This window comes from Acanthochromis polyacanthus, chromosome 13 (assembly GCF_021347895.1).
Source record: "Acanthochromis polyacanthus isolate Apoly-LR-REF ecotype Palm Island chromosome 13, KAUST_Apoly_ChrSc, whole genome shotgun sequence".
Taxonomy (NCBI): Eukaryota; Metazoa; Chordata; class Actinopteri; family Pomacentridae; genus Acanthochromis; species Acanthochromis polyacanthus.
In genome coordinates this window covers 19,667,636-19,683,496 of record NC_067125.1, presented here as the reverse complement: position 1 = coordinate 19,683,496, position 15,861 = coordinate 19,667,636, and the positions used below count along the sequence as shown (strand labels likewise).

The 15,861-nt window shown below is 40.9% G+C and overlaps 1 protein-coding gene across 1 annotated transcript in view; it reads left to right on the top strand.

Moving 5' to 3' along the window:
• Positions 1–15,861, top strand: part of fat3a (FAT atypical cadherin 3a) — a 394,840-nt gene that overhangs the window by 118,791 nt on the left and 260,188 nt on the right. Inside the window, 1 exon segment of the mRNA XM_051958357.1 lies at positions 6,542–9,872. Coding sequence (XP_051814317.1) covers positions 6,559–9,872 — 3,314 coding nt within the window. The 5' untranslated portion in view covers positions 6,542–6,558.

The window sequence follows — 15,861 nt, the reverse complement described above, 5'->3', positions numbered from 1 at the left end:
GCTCACACCTGAAGAGCACAGGGAGCACTGTGAGGATCATCTTTTTGATTTTCTAGTGCATAGACACACTTTCCAGTTTCATTTAGCAGATTTTTTTTAATCTAAAGCAACATACATATGAGAGTAGATACAACCTGAGGTTCGTAGGCAGAGGCAGCACTTAGGACCTTGACTAAGGGTCCTCACTGGACAACTGCGCCCTGACCAGAATTTGAACCACCAGTCTCCTGTGCCAAAGTCAGGGGTGCTAGTCACTGAGCAACCATCACTTCTCAGGGGGAAGCTGGAGGGAGTAGGAAATAGGAGTAGACCTCCACCTGGCTGCATGAACCATCGACTACCTTACCAAAAGACCACAGTATGTGAGAGCCAACAGCTGTGTGTCTGATGAGGGGATGTGGTGCACGGGGGTTCTGCAGAGGATGGTGCTTGCTCCTTTTCTCTTCACACACATGCAAATGGTATCATCAAGGTCAAGAGATTTCAACTTGTGAATGAGCTTTAATGGGACCATTGAGCTAAAAGCTGAACTGTAATCTATAAAAAGCATTCTTGCATATGATTTCCCTTTGTCAAGATGTTTGTAGACTGAGTTCAAAGCAAAGGAAATAGCGTCCTCAGCACTTCTGTTTTGTCTGTATGCAAACTGCATTGGATCCACAGACAAAGGTATCTGATCTTTGATATATTCTAACACCAGCCGCTCAAAGGTTTTCATGAAAACAGATGTGAGGGCCACTGGGCAATAGTAGTTCAGTCATGTCACAGGTGTCTTCTTGGGCACTGGAATTGTAATTGACCTCTTGAAGCTGAGTGGTACAGTACAGAGCCTGAGTGACATATTGAAAAGATCTGTGAGAACAGGAGCAAGTTGCTCAGAGTACAGTTTAAGAACACGTGGAGGAATGTGATCTGGACCAGGGGCCTTCCTAACCTTAGTCCTAGACAAAACCCTCTGGACGTCCTCCTGGAGGACAGTAAAGCCTTGACCACTCTGCACATTACAAGCAGGAAAAACAACAGGTTCAGTGTCCTAAGTTTCAAAGCGGCAATAAAACTGATTAAGTTTGTTAGGCAAAGTGGGGTCAAAAATAACAGCAGATCCTCCGTTTGGTTTCCAAGAGGTGATGGAGTTCAAACCCTTCCACATGCGTTGTGGATCCCCCTGCATGAAATTTCCCTCTATCTTGAGCCCATAGGCATGTTTTGCAGCATTTATGGATTGTTCCAGAGAGTATCTGGCTAGCTTATAAGCAACAGCATCGCCAGATTTAAAAGCTACATTCCGCTGTTGAATTTTCATATTTACTTCAGCATTAAACCAAGGGTTCTGACTAGCATGTCTTTTAATTACCTTCTTAGGGACACAGCAGTCGATTCAATATACCCAATGACTGCTTCACAGTATTCATCCAAATCCTCTGAATGAAACACAGACCAATCTGCAGCATCAAAGCACCCTTGTAGTTTCATGTCACTCTCCTTTGTCCGGCATTGGGCAGTCCGTACAGCTGGCTTTGATTGTCTGTATGTAGGTAGGAAGAAGGAGTACAGAGGAGTGATCAGATTTTCCAAAAGCTGGTCTGTGACTAGACTGATAAGCAGACTTTACATTGCTGTAACAATGATCCAGAAAATACAATATTCTGGTAGGGTCATTAATGTACTGATAGTAGTTGGGAATGACAGTTTTAAGATTGCATTTGTTGAAATCACTAGCTACTATAATCACAGCATTAGCATAGGAGTTCTCAAATTTGTATAAAATGTCACTTAAGTCAGTCAGAGCAGCGGAAGAATCCGCCCGTGGATGTATGTAAACAGCACACAAAAGTATTACAGAGAACTCCCATGGGAGATAAAAGGGACGGCACTTCACAGCCAGGCATTCCAGGTTAGCGTTGCATTTCCCATTTGCCTTTATGTCTTTCTGCTTGTCTTCCCACACTTCGTCCAGATGGAGAAGCCTGCAATTATCACAGTAGGACAGAAAACAGTCCCAGCGTTTTGTTGCACAGCAGGATTTAAAAGAAGAAAGAAAACTATTATTAGGAACTTTAAAGCAAACTATCGACCGCTACTTTCTAAAATAAAACAAGATTTTTAGAAATGGACTTGCTACCACTTTTGCTGGGTGGAAGAATAAACACTATTAAAATGAACATCTTCCCCAAATTCCAATACTTATTTCAGTGCCTCCCAATATTATTTAACTATATCATTTTTTAACAATTTGAATATTCAGATTTTTTCTTTATTTGGAACAAAAAACCCCGTCGAATTAAACAGCGTGTACTTCAGCAACCTTATAAAGCAGGCGGTATGGCACTTCCAAATTTTTTGTTCTACCACTGGGCCACTAATATTAGAGCAATGTTGTTTTGGAGAGAGAATGGTACCAATATATCGTGAGTGGCTGTAGAAAGAGAATCTGCGAGACAGGTATCACTGGGTTTATTGCTGTGTGCTAGACTTCCACTGTCACAACCCATCTCTAGCTTCACTTCAAACCCTGTGGTCATACACTTGCTAAAAATACGGCATCAGTTTAGGCGTCATTTTGCACTTTATGACTTATCATTTATGGCCCCACCCGAGAAACATTGCATGTTTACCCCATCATATACTGATAAGGCTCTTTGTGTATGATCAAAACATTCAATTACTTCGATGTATGATCTTTATCGCGACAATGTCTTTAGTTCATTCGAGCAGCTGGTACATAAATTCAATCTACCCAGGTCTCATTTTTATACATATTTGCAGATTAGGGGCTTCATTGCTCACAACTCTGACTCCTTCCCCTCTTATCCTCCTCCATCCTTTTTGGACTCAATTTTTAAATACAAACCAGAGGCAAAACGTGTTATAAGTGCCGTCTTTGAGTTATTAGATACAGAAAAGTAACAACACTGGAATCACTAAAGATTAAAAGGGAGAGGGACATAGGTGAACTTGAGCTCTGGCAACAGATAATTCATAGAATTTTCTATATGCCTCAGACATTCTGTGGTTCAAATTAAAATTGTGCACCGCCTTCATTGGTCTAAAGTAAAACTGAGCAAGATAAAAGCTGACCTTGACCCCACATGTGATCGATCAAGGTGAACCAAAGGCCACTATGATAGCTTTCGGCACCCTCCTACCTAGAAGAATGATCTTACAAAAATGGAAAGAAGCATGACCACCCACACATGGAGGCTGGCTCAAAGAGGTCACATACTATATTCAATTAGAGAAGATTTTACTCTACAAGGGGATCGTTACAAAAATTCTATGACGCCTGGCAACCGTTTTTGACTTATTTGGAAAATGTGAAGGCAGATGACATCTCTTAACCCTTTAAGCTGCAGTCAATTCCAGCCATTTTCAGTACAAAAAATCGCTAATATTCTATTTGTAAATAAAAAATATGACAAGAAATACAGGGAATATTGGACGCGCATCGCGAGGTGCATTTCCTTGAAAACGACCGATTCGTGGATTTTATACCGACTTTAGGACATGTTTTGGACAAAATATTTTACTGGCTTGTGTCGTCTGGATGTCCAAGGTTGGATTATGGCCGTTTTTTGTGGAATATTTTATTCTGTGTGTAATAATGAACCCGGAAATGTGAGTCGCGCTGTGTACGTTGAAGCCGTGTATAGAGAACGGATGGATGGATATTCGTTGTTTGTCGGACAAATGTGTTTATATTACCCGCTGTGGTAATCACATCTGAAAGTGGTTTATACCGGCGGATTCATGAGAATCTAAGCTTTCCATCGGCGTATAGTGTTTGTATAATCGCATTTGTACCCTTCGGACATTCTTGAAATTCCTATGCAAATTAGTAAGTGTACCGCCGGCGGTACACTGATATGTGGTATAATTTTATCTCTTTTTCTGTATTTATATGTTTTGTTTATTCTGTTTGTTTTTTCTTGAGCACATCAAAACTTCTGTCCTGGGCTATCTCGCTTTTGTGTAGTTGTTGTAGGGTGGGATGGAGAGGGGGATAAAAGAAAAAGAAATTAATGCAAAATAATTTCATGAATGGTATTTGTGTTATCCTAAATAAAAAGACACTGAACAAAAAAAGAAAGAAAACTATTTTTATTTAGATGATATGTTTTTGTGTCCAGTGATCATACTTCATTCACATTTGCACATCTAACTCAGCAACAGTCCAAATTTAGGCCTGTTCAAGCTCTATGTTGAGGACAGATTTACAACAGATGTGTATTTCTATATGGCTGTCAGGTGTACATAATAAGGGGGCTACATTTGCTAGTTCAGCGATGTATGTCATCCTCGCTTGTTTCTACAGCGGTTCATAGTTTTATTGCTACTTCTGTTTAGCACTGTATTTAAATAGGAATTTCAAAGGATAAAGAATTAATTATTAATTTGATAGTGAGACCAAATTTGTTTCCTCCTTTTTACTCTCATCTTATTCTGTCTTTCTGCACCTGCTCTGCTTTTTGTGCTAAAATCTTGCCAAACCAAGTTGGCAGTTTACATTCTGGTTCTGAATCTCAATCATTAATGAAGGTGCATACTGGTTGAGTGACAAAATTCACAGTCACTGCTTTCTTTCATTAATGGTTGGTATACGAGATGATTTTCATTTCAGAGTCACAGCCACCACAGTGCTAGGTGTATATCAAATAAAGGCTTTTATATGTCTTTCATATGTATTGTGGATGGCCAGATTCAATATCTAGGTATTACTTTGGGTGTAGCCATTGTTCATTAGCACAGCTAAAACTGCGAAACAGTGATTACACTGAGCTGCAAGTGAGAGTGACAGCTTAAGTGTTTGCATTTTTTTTTTAAATATTCTATGCAAAGGGGCATTTTCAAACTACAACTGGTGGTTAAGCCTCTTAAGTTCTGAAGGTTTTTGTAAAATATTCATGGAATACTAAAAATATATTAAGGACTTTGCACAATGTTGTCGCCATGCATGTGTGCATGTTTTACACAGTCCAATTAAGCAAATTCACCAAAATGACCAGCACCATCTGAAAACAGTGTAGGTCTAGATATGAACACAGGGCAGTGGTGAAGGATCAGGCAATGGAGAAAATGTTCATTTTGATGTACACTGATCCTGTGGTTTATGAAAAATATCAGCATCTGTGTGGGTTTTACTCTGTCAGCACGTGGTGTGGCAACTATGGCACGATGAAACTAGCAGCCTTACCAGCAGGCTTCCTCTCTGTGTGAGCAGTTGCCATATAGCTGTGCAGGGGCAGAAGCAATGTATCCAAGCTGTGTAGCCAACTGACTGTTCAAAGCCAGTTAAAAGCCAATTAGCATGTCAAGCTCATGACAATCTAATGAGAGAGAGAGAGAGACTTAAATAATTTTATTCCAAATGGGAATTTAATTTATGCAGCTCTAAGGGTTAATTTGCTGTTGAAACATTATTACTGTGCCTCATATTGACCCAGCAAAATTGAGTGAGATTGAGATTGTAATGACAAACTTTCAGTAGGAAAGGTCCCTGACCTCCTGACCTCCCACTCCTCCTCTACAATCACTTACTGACATTGACACCAAGATGACAGTTTAAGATCAGAGAAAGACTGAAGGATTGTTTTCTACATTTCACTCAGATGTTTTGTAGTCCTACCCTGAATAACTGTTGTATTTAAATGCAGGTTTAGGCATCAATTTGCAATATTTCAGTAGAGATAATTTTTGGTCATGTGCACAAAACCATTTTTTCTTCCAGTCAGAAGCTAAGAGTAAAATAGTTTGTGCTTTTGAAGTAGCAGTCTGCATGTGTGTTGAACTGTATGCAGTGTTGAGAATGTGTGGATTTAACTGTGTTTCAGCACTGAGTTATTATAAGTCTTTCTCTTCCCCTCCATCCCTTGTGGTAAAAAGCGCAAACTCATCAGGATGCAGACTGCTGTGGCACTCCTATGCCCACAATTGGCTTTTACTGGATTGGGCTTTCCTCCCAAATCCCAAATGGGCACATATTTAGTTACGTTCAGAACACATTTATTTTTATTTTTTAAAATTAGGGGACAAAATGTGAAAGCAGCAGCTACATGTCTCTCAGTTTCAAAACCATATCTGGTTTACTTCTTTACATACTACATGGTTTTGAAATGCAGAGCTGCAGTTTTCATGTATTTCAGGAAAAGGGTTATGATAGGGTCAGAGTGTAGAAGCCCATCATTTTGTCCTCTGCATATTATTTTCCTTGGTGTTTGTTTTGTTGATGTTACGCTCTTCTTCCTAGACATACAATTATTTTGTTCTTTCTCAAACCAACTCTGGTTTTTCTGAACATTGCAATTGACTGCCACTGTCCAAATAACACACAGGAAGGATGCCAGCCTTAATTTGGGTTGCTCAGTAACTGTGGATGCTCCCCTCACCTTCTCATTTCTAATCACTCTCCTCCATCCAAAGTATAATTAGTAAGGACTGTGAGGTGATAACTCCAATAGTGGATATGTGGATGCCTTTTGCCACCCTGAATCACCCCGTCTTGGAGCCTAACTTTCTCTCCCTGCCTCTATCTTTTTTTTTTCAGAATGGGGATATGATGGAATGGATGTGAAGATGGGCCAGTGGGCAGGCATGCAAGCCCTTCTCCTAGGCCTGGTCCTGCTGCTGCCGTTGCTGTTCTTGAAGTTACCACCCTGCTACGGCCAGAATGCCCAGAGAGCTCCTCAGGATGGATTTCACTTTAGCTTCACTCAGTCTGTCTACCATGCCACAGTTTATGAAAACTCAGCAGCACGCACGTATGCCAATAGTAAAATTAAAATGGGAATTCACCTGGCCCAGCGCTCCTGGGAAGTTCGCTACAGAATCACCTCTGGTGATGACGAAGGGTTTTTCAAGGCAGAAGAGTTTGTGCTGGGTGACTTCTGCTTCTTGCGCATTAGGACTAAGGGTGGTAATGCAGCCATCTTGAATCGAGAGATTCAGGATAATTATGTATTGACAGTGAAAGCCTCTGTCAAGGGAGAGGCCCTCCTTGAGACCTGGACCAAAGTCAGCATTCAGGTCTTGGATATGAATGACCTCCGGCCCTTGTTCTCACCCACCACATACTCCGTCACCATAGCGGAGAGCACCCCTCTCAGGACTAGCATAGCACAAGTTACAGCCACTGATGCAGATATTGGCTCTAATGGAGAGTTTTACTATTTTTTCAAAGAGAAAATGGAACTGTTTGCTGTACATCCAACTAGTGGAGTTGTTTCACTCAGTGGAAAGCTTAATGTTGCTGAGCAGAACCGGTATGACTTAGAAATACTAGCAGTGGACCGTGGTATGAAGCTCTATGGAAATAATGGGGTCAGCAGCACAGCAAAGCTTTTTGTCCATGTAGAGTGTGTGAATGACCATGCCCCAGTAATGAATGTAGTCACCCACACCCCCTCATATCTGGACAAAAACACTGTGTATGGCATGGTCACTGTTGAGGATCAAGATGAAGGCCCAAATGGAGAAATAGATTCAGTGTTCATTGTGGGCGGAGACCCCTCAGAGAAGTTTTTTGTAGAGAGATCTGTAGAAGGCACATTTGCCATTAAAGCTTTTCAGTCAGTAAATTGGGAGATTTACCCTTATGGCTGTAACCTCACTTTGCAAGCTAAAGATAGGGGAACCCCACCAAAATTCTCTGCTGTCAAGATTGTTCGCATCATGGTCGAGAAAAGGCAAACAACAGAAACTAAGTTTGAGCAGGAGTTGTATGATATTAGTCTCAATGAAATTTCTCCACCAGGCACAATTTTAGAGGCTGTTAAAATCAGCCCAGAACCAGATGATGCAGAATATATTCTGATAACCTCTGCAGATTCAGCTTTTTTTCAGATGAACACCCTAACAGGTGTAATCTCCACCACTCGCTGGTTCACTCACGTGTTCCAGGATGTCTTTAATCTTGAGGTATTAGAACTAGATAGTGATCTCAAAGTTAAAGTGCGGATAACTATTGAGGATGCCAATGATAATACACCAACGTTTCCTCAGTCTTCTTATGAGGTGTTTGTCAATGAAAGTGTATCAGTTGGAACTAGTGTATTAACTGTTTCTGCAGTAGATGAAGATAAAGGTGAAAATGGATACATAACTTACAGCATTTCCAGCCTGCAGCCATTACCCTTCAGAATCAATCAGTTTTCTGGTGTTATCAGCACCACTAAAGAGTTAGATTTTGAATCCTCACCCGAGAGTTTTGTGTTTGTTGTAAGAGCATCTGACTGGGGTTCACCATACAGGCGAGAGAGTGAAGTCAATGTAACGATTCACCTGGAAAATGTAAATGATAACCAGCCATTGTTTGAAAAGGTAGCATGCCAGGGAGTGATTTCTGGGGATTTCCCAGTAGATGAAGTGATTACCACAATGTCTGCGATTGATATAGATGAGTTAGAGTTAGTGAAGTATAAGATTATTTCAGGGAATGAACAAGGATATTTTGATCTTAACCCGGATTCAGGGATCCTTGCGCTGCAAAATTCGCTTGCCACGGCCAATCCAAAGAACAATGTTTTTAGCTTAAAAATAACTGCCACTGATGGTGAGAACTTTTCAGATCCTATGTTTGTTAATATCTCAGTTGTTCATGGGAAATTCCCTCCCAAACGACTGACCTGTGAAGAAACAAGGGTGGCCCAAAAATTAGCTGAAAAGTTACTTAAAAAGTCCAAAGCTAGCTCCAAACCTAAAATTGAAGAAGGTTTTATTGACCTTTTCTCTGTTAATCGACAAACCCCCCAGTTTGACAAAACCTTTCCCACAGATATTGCAGTGCTTGAAGACCTTAAGGTTGGCTCAACTGTTTTCAAGGTTAATGCCTACGATGGGGATACAGGATTCAATGGTCAGATTCTATACTCTATTTCAGATGGAAACACTGACAGCTGTTTCACCATTGACATGCACACTGGCCTTATCAGTGTTTTCCTGCCAATGGACAGAGAAAAGAGAGATCATTATCTCCTCAACCTAACTATCTATGACCTTGGCCTTCCACAGAAAGCTGCCTGGCGTTTGCTTAAAGTCTACATAGAGGATGCAAATGATAATGCACCCCAGTTTTTGCAAGAAGGAGGCTATAGAATTGTCATACCTGAAAACACTGCCATAGGTACAGATATCATCCAGGTTGAGGCCACTGACAAAGATCTTGGACCCAATGGGAAGATTGTGTACTCTCTTTTGACAAGCACCACCCAGTTCGGTATCAACTCCACTAATGGGATAGTGTATGTTGCCGGTCAACTGGACAGGGAGTTTATTTCTACTTTTTGCCTGAAGATTGAAGCTCGGGACAAAGGAGAAAAAGGGACCCAGAAGTTTACTATTACCACTTTGAAAATTATATTGGAGGATGTAAATGATTGTGCCCCACTATTTATTCCCAGTGTATACAGAGCGAGGGCTTTAGAGGATCTTCCAGTAGGAACAGTTGTGGCCTGGCTAGAAACCCAGGATCCAGATATGGGCTTCGGAGGCCAGGTCCGGTACTCTCTAGCCAGTGATTACAATGGGTGGTTTGAGGTTGACAAGGCCAGTGGAGCCATTCGGCTCACAAAGGAGCTGGACTATGAGACCCAACAGTTCTACAACCTCACTGTGAAGGCCAAGGACAAGGGAAGACCTGTTTCTCTTCTCTCTGTCACCTTTGTGGAGGTGGAGGTTGTAGATGTGAACGAAAATCTCTATGCTCCATACTTTTCCCACTTTGCATTGACAGGAGTAGTTAAAGAGAATGCCCGGATTGGAACTACCGTACTCCAAGTTACTGCTAATGATGACGATGCTGGAAGAGATGGAGAAATTCAGTATTCCATTCATGATGGGAGTGGTCTTGGACGATTTGCCATTGATGAAGAGACCGGTGAGTTTTTTGAAAATTGTCAAATTTGTATCTTGTGTTTTGCTGGTGGTATAGTGTTGATCCTGGCACTTGATTAAATACAGAATGATATGTGTCCAAAATTTCACACTGTTTCTGGCTCTTCCACTGAAAATAGGAAGCATTTCTGAGCACACCAAAAATTTTAGTTGAAGGCAAATACAAATAGTAGGGAAGCTTTTCCTGGTACAACAGACAAATTGTACTAATGTGACGTTGAAACTTAAAACATGTCTTGCACAAACTCAGAATAGACATATATATGTGTGTGTGTGTGTGTGTGTGTGTGTGTGTGTGTGTGTGTGTGTGTGTGTGTGTGTGAGAGCGAAGAGTCTCCTGATAATTATTGCTTTAGGGGTGTGGGCTTTATTCGGCAATGCAGTGGTACAACAGAAAAAGAACTGCAGATATAACTGCCGGAGACAAACTGATCAATATCAGTCACTAAGTCTAAGAGTAAACAGAGGAGAATGTCACATGATTTTGGTTAACTGTTGACCATTTGTCTCTTACCAGCAGGTGATAGCTTCATTTTTTCCTGTTTGTGGCATTGACACAGCTGTGCCATGCACTCGATACTTGAAGTTCTTTGCACACCTGATTTTGGGAATTGCAGCTGCTTTGAAATGGCTTCAATTAGCTTTCCTGTCATGTTCAAGTCAGTGATTTACCTTTTCAGATCTGTGCTAACTTCATTAGACTTTCTCACTATGAGGCTTGTGGGTGGGTCAAAAAGTGTATCAAATGGACTTTATTTAAATTGACTCAGAGAAATCAGCAGCCAATGCCTGCTGAGGAGAATCGACGTTGGATCTGCTCTCTTGACTTTAGTAGGCTTTGAATTGACCACGACAGGTCTTGAAAAGTGTCCTCAAGGTGAGTAGCCACGGGATCCTTAGAATGATGGACTAGCCAATGGCCCAGAGACTGATGAAAATAACAGTGTTGGGCCTTCTTGACCATAAGGTACTACTTGTCACGGATTGGCTAGGCAGACCCGAACAGAGAGCCACAACTACCAGAACCGGAGAAGTTGAAAAAGGGTTTTATTGTACAAGAATGGATATGGCTGGAGTGCAGGGACCGGGACGCAGGAACAGGGGTGCTGGTGGAGGGAGGATGTGGTCGGGTGGGTCTGGGGCCGGGGATCGGCGGTGTCCATGGTCCGAGCGGGACCGGAGCGTCGCAGATGGCTGTGGGGGATCCCTGGCGGCCAGACGTCAAATGGCTCGGAGTTTGATGGAGGAGGAGGGGTTCGGAGGAACGAGACGTAGCACTCTGACGATCCGGGGGGGCCGAGGTGTAGGATTGGCCGGGCAGAGACGGCATCTCGCCGGTGATGTTCCGGGAGGGGCTCTGGGAGGCAGGGAGCAGCCGGTTCAGCTGTTGCAGCTCCAGCGGCCGGGAGGGAGACGGGTCGGGGGCTCCAGGAGGGGGTCCGGGCGGAATGGGGCATCCGAGTGGGGAGGGGACCAATGCCGAATGGGTTGGGGGGTTCAGGTGAGGGTTCCAGGTGGATAGGTTCCCGGGCAGCTGGGTCTGGAAGAAGGCAGGAAAGAGATACGTTAGAAACACGTCAATTTTACAATACACTATCTGGAGGCTAGAGAGTGAACTGACAGGCGAAGTCTATTTCAACAATCTGGCAGGGTGTGGAGTGTTGAGCCGGTACTCATTGCGGGGCGAGTAATCAGGATGATTTCTTCCAGCTGCCCGGGACTCGTGGAGGAGGTTGATTACCTGAGTGGAGACGGCTGTGAAGCCGAACTCCCCTCATTCCAAAAATTCCCCCCCCCCCCCAAAAAAAAAAAAAATCATAGTAAGCATACAAAAACAATTGAATAATAATATAGTAATGTTTTTTTGTAATTCAAGTTTTTATTGAACTTTTTACAGGCTTGGTACATGTCAGATCAAACATTTTTCCTCCATACAAACACAGACATAAAATCAAGAGTTAATTCTACAGACTTAGCATATTAGAAAAATAGATACATAAATAAATCCATATGAAATAAAATAAAATACATAAACAACATTACCCCTATTCTCAGCATGTTACTTACTGTAGTATACAGCACCACAAAGTCCCCGCTCTCGCAAATAATAATCCTTCAAGTCTGGATCATTGTTTACCTTAATGTAGTCCCAAAACTTGTCGCAAGGGGTCACACACACCCCCCCCCCCCCCCCCCCCCATCATCATTCAGCCTACTAAGCATAGACTCATACGATGCAGTCATTGCATAGGCCCATTCTTTCACTTGCGGTATCCCTGATGTTTTCCAGCGTCTAAGAATAACTCGACACGCTGTTGTTGTACCCACTAAGATTACAGAAAGGTTACATTTGGAAATACTGGGTAATTGAGATTTGTCCCCCAGTAAGCAGAGCTCTGGACTTGAGGGGATTTCTGCCCCCAGCCAATTACTTAATAAAGTTAGTATCTGGGCCCCATAAGGCCTGATTAAGACACACTCCCACATACAATGGAGAAGGGTTCCAGTTTCCTTTTGACATTTCCAACAAAAATCATTACCCTGTAGTTTCATCCTATACAGTCTATACTTGTGTAATACATTATATTGTGTAAGTTTACCCCTTGCCTCTCTTACATATTTACCATAGTCAGCTACAATTATTGCCCATCTATCATCTTCAATTTCTCTACCAAGGTCCTTCTGCCAAGAGATCTTTAAGTGATTACAGTCATTGTTAAAAGAAGAATTGGCAATTTTGTAAAACAGTGAAGCTTTTCATTTTATAAGTGGAAGTTTCATATAATCTATCACCATGTTATCAGTAATATGTGGTTTTGAGGTAATACAGCTCCTTATTTGCAAAAATTTCCAAAAATGATCTTTTCCCACCAAATTAAATTTCTGTAATAGCGTATCATATGATGAAAACACCCCTTCATCAAATAGATCATTAATAGTACTTAAGCCGCTAGCATGCCACTCTTTCCAATATACAGGTTTCTTCCCAATACAGACATCAGGATTATACCACAATGATGAATATCTTTGTAGAGTATGTGTAAGTTTAAACATTTTGTGTACTCTGGTCCAGACATCCCTTGAATGTAAAAGCACTGGATTTGTAATGTTAGACCTTTTTTGAGATAATACTTCTATGGGTTGGAAGAGGAAACATATCTCCCTTTCTACCTCCATCCAAGCTGCTTCCTTCTCTGCAGCTTGCCAGTATCTTGCTATTTTGGCCATCTCAAAAAGCTAAGTAATATAATCTGAAATCTGGGAGGCCCAGCCCTCCCTCCTCTTTATGTGCACATAACTTTCTCAGTTTAACTCATGGTTTTTTCCCACCCCACAAAAAAATATTTTATTACATCATCTATTTGTCTAAAAGTGGTAAATGGTATCTTAATTGGTAGCATCATTGCCACATAGCTGAACTGTGTGGCAACTATCATTTTTATAACACTAGTTTTTCCCCACAATGTTAGTTTTATTTTTCCCCACTTATCAAGATTTGTTTTTATCTTTTGGAGTAAAGGGTTAAAATTCAGTGCCACAATTCTGTCTATATCCTCAGAAATGCCTAAATACTTCATTCCCTCTCGTACCCATCTAAAATTAAACTTCTCCACCATGGATGAAATACATAGTCTGGAGAGAGGCATTGTCTCAGATTTGCTCCAATTAATGGAGTTACCCGGAATTCTGAAAAGGATTGTATAGTGTCCATCAGGTGTGGTAGGGAGCTTAAAGGCTCAGATACTACTGCTAAAATGTTGTCAGCATATAATAATAATTTATGTTCACTGTCTCCTGCCCATACTCCTCTTATCCCAGGATGTGCTCTAACAGACACTGCCAGAACCTCTAAGAAAATGATGAACAACAATGGACTCAATGAGCATCCCTGTCGTGTACCTCGGGTCAAATTAAAGAAGGGGGAGATTATTCCATTTGTCATCACAGCTGCCTTGGGTTCTTTATACAACATTCTTATCCATTTAATAAAGTTAGCATTGAAGCCAAAGTGAGATAGGGTGGAGAATAGAAATTGCCACTCCATCCTATCAAAGGCCTTCTCTGCATCCAGAGAAATGGCAGTTATAGGAACATTCTGGGATTGACTCAGCCACATTAGGTGTAACAGGAGCCTAACATTATCTGTTGAAGTTCTATTTTTCATGAAGCCTACCTGATTGGAGTGAATAATACTTGGTAACACCAGCTGTAAGCGTGATGCTAAAATTTTTGTACGGATCTTACAGTCAAGATTAAGGAGACTTATAGGTCTATAATTGGAAGGATCTGCTGCATCTTTACCTGTTTTGGGAATTAGTGAGACTACAGCTTCATTAGAAGTTGGAGCTACATAACCCTTTTCAAATATTTCCTGATATACCCTCTGTAGTATTGGGACAATAATGTCTGCATATGCTTTATAATAGTCCACTGGGAGTCCATCATAACCTGGTGCCTTCCCATTTTTCATTGAAGAAATTGCCGTCCTTATTTCAACCTCGGTTATGGGTAATTCCAATCCCGCAGCCTCCTGAGGTGAGAGCTTGGGGACTTCTATACTATGAAGAAACTGTTCTACATCTTTTTGAGAAGCATTAGGAGACATGGAAGATGTATATAACTTCTCATAAAATTGTTGGAATATTTTATTTATATCTGGAGCAGCAAAAAACTGAGTATCCCCCTGTTTTATAACTGGTATAGTATTAGCAGCAATTTTGCCCTTTAACTGTCTTGCTAATAATTTACCCATTTTCTCTCCACCTTTGTAAAAGTTTGATTTCAGTCTAAAAAGTGCATATTCTGCTTTTTTATAGTAAATATCATGTAGGGAATATTTAAGCTTACAGAGTTCTTTAAATTTTCTGTCTGAAAAGTGTTTTGACAAATCTAATTCCTTATCTTTTATCTCGTTTTCTAGATTTTTAATCCTAATAAGATTCTCTCTTTTATTCTTAGCAGCTTGTGCTATAAACTTTCCTCTTATGTATGCCTTTGAGGCCTCCCACAGTGCTACCAATGTTTGTTTCAAAAAAGCTTTTTAAGTCTTCTTCTACTGTCTTTCTGAAAGTTGAGTCCAACAATAATCCAGTATTTAATCTCCATCTACTACTCCTTTCAGTTTTTAGACTGGCCTTAAGAAATAGCTCGACTGGTGCGTGATCTGTGAGGGAGATTGTTTTTATGTTACAATCAGCTACATTATCTGTCAGAGATTTACTAATTAGGAAGATATCTATTTTGGAGTAAGTTTTATGGCAGTGGGAGAAGAAGGTAAAATCCTTCACATTTGGGTTTGTCAGCCTCCATATATCTATTAGTCCCACATCTCTATTTAACATATGCAGAGCTTCTCTCTCTTTGGTCATAATAAGGGGTTTAAATGAACTTCTGTCCAATACTGGGTCCATAACTTCATTAAAAAAATCCCCAGAAAACGATTTCACCCTCAGAGTCCCCTAATATTTTATTTACCTCATGAAAGAAATTGGGATCGCCCTTATTAGGTGCATATATGTTGCACAACACAAGAGGCACACCTTCAACCACAGCTTCAACACAAATGATCCTTCCCTCTGCATCTCTAGTTTGTTTTAACAAAATGAAACTTACATTTTGTGAACCAGAATCAAAACACCATTACGTTTGCTTGAGAATGAATGTTGAAATAAATGCCCCACCCATCCCACTTTAAATTTCTCTGCCTCCTGCCCCTGCATATGGGTTTCTTGTATCATAGCAATGTCAGTCTGGTTATTTTTCAGAAAACATATCTTCCTTCTTTTAATAGGGCTACTGCATCCATTTATATTCCAAGACACAATCTTAACTGACTTACTAGTCATATTTTTCCTTTTCTAAATTAAAAATAAATAGTTATAGCGGTATCAATAGGAAATTAAACGTAAATGGAAGATGAAATGCTTTAAATGTCTGTCTGTAATCGTTTGTGATGGAGAATGCTATTATTTTCGA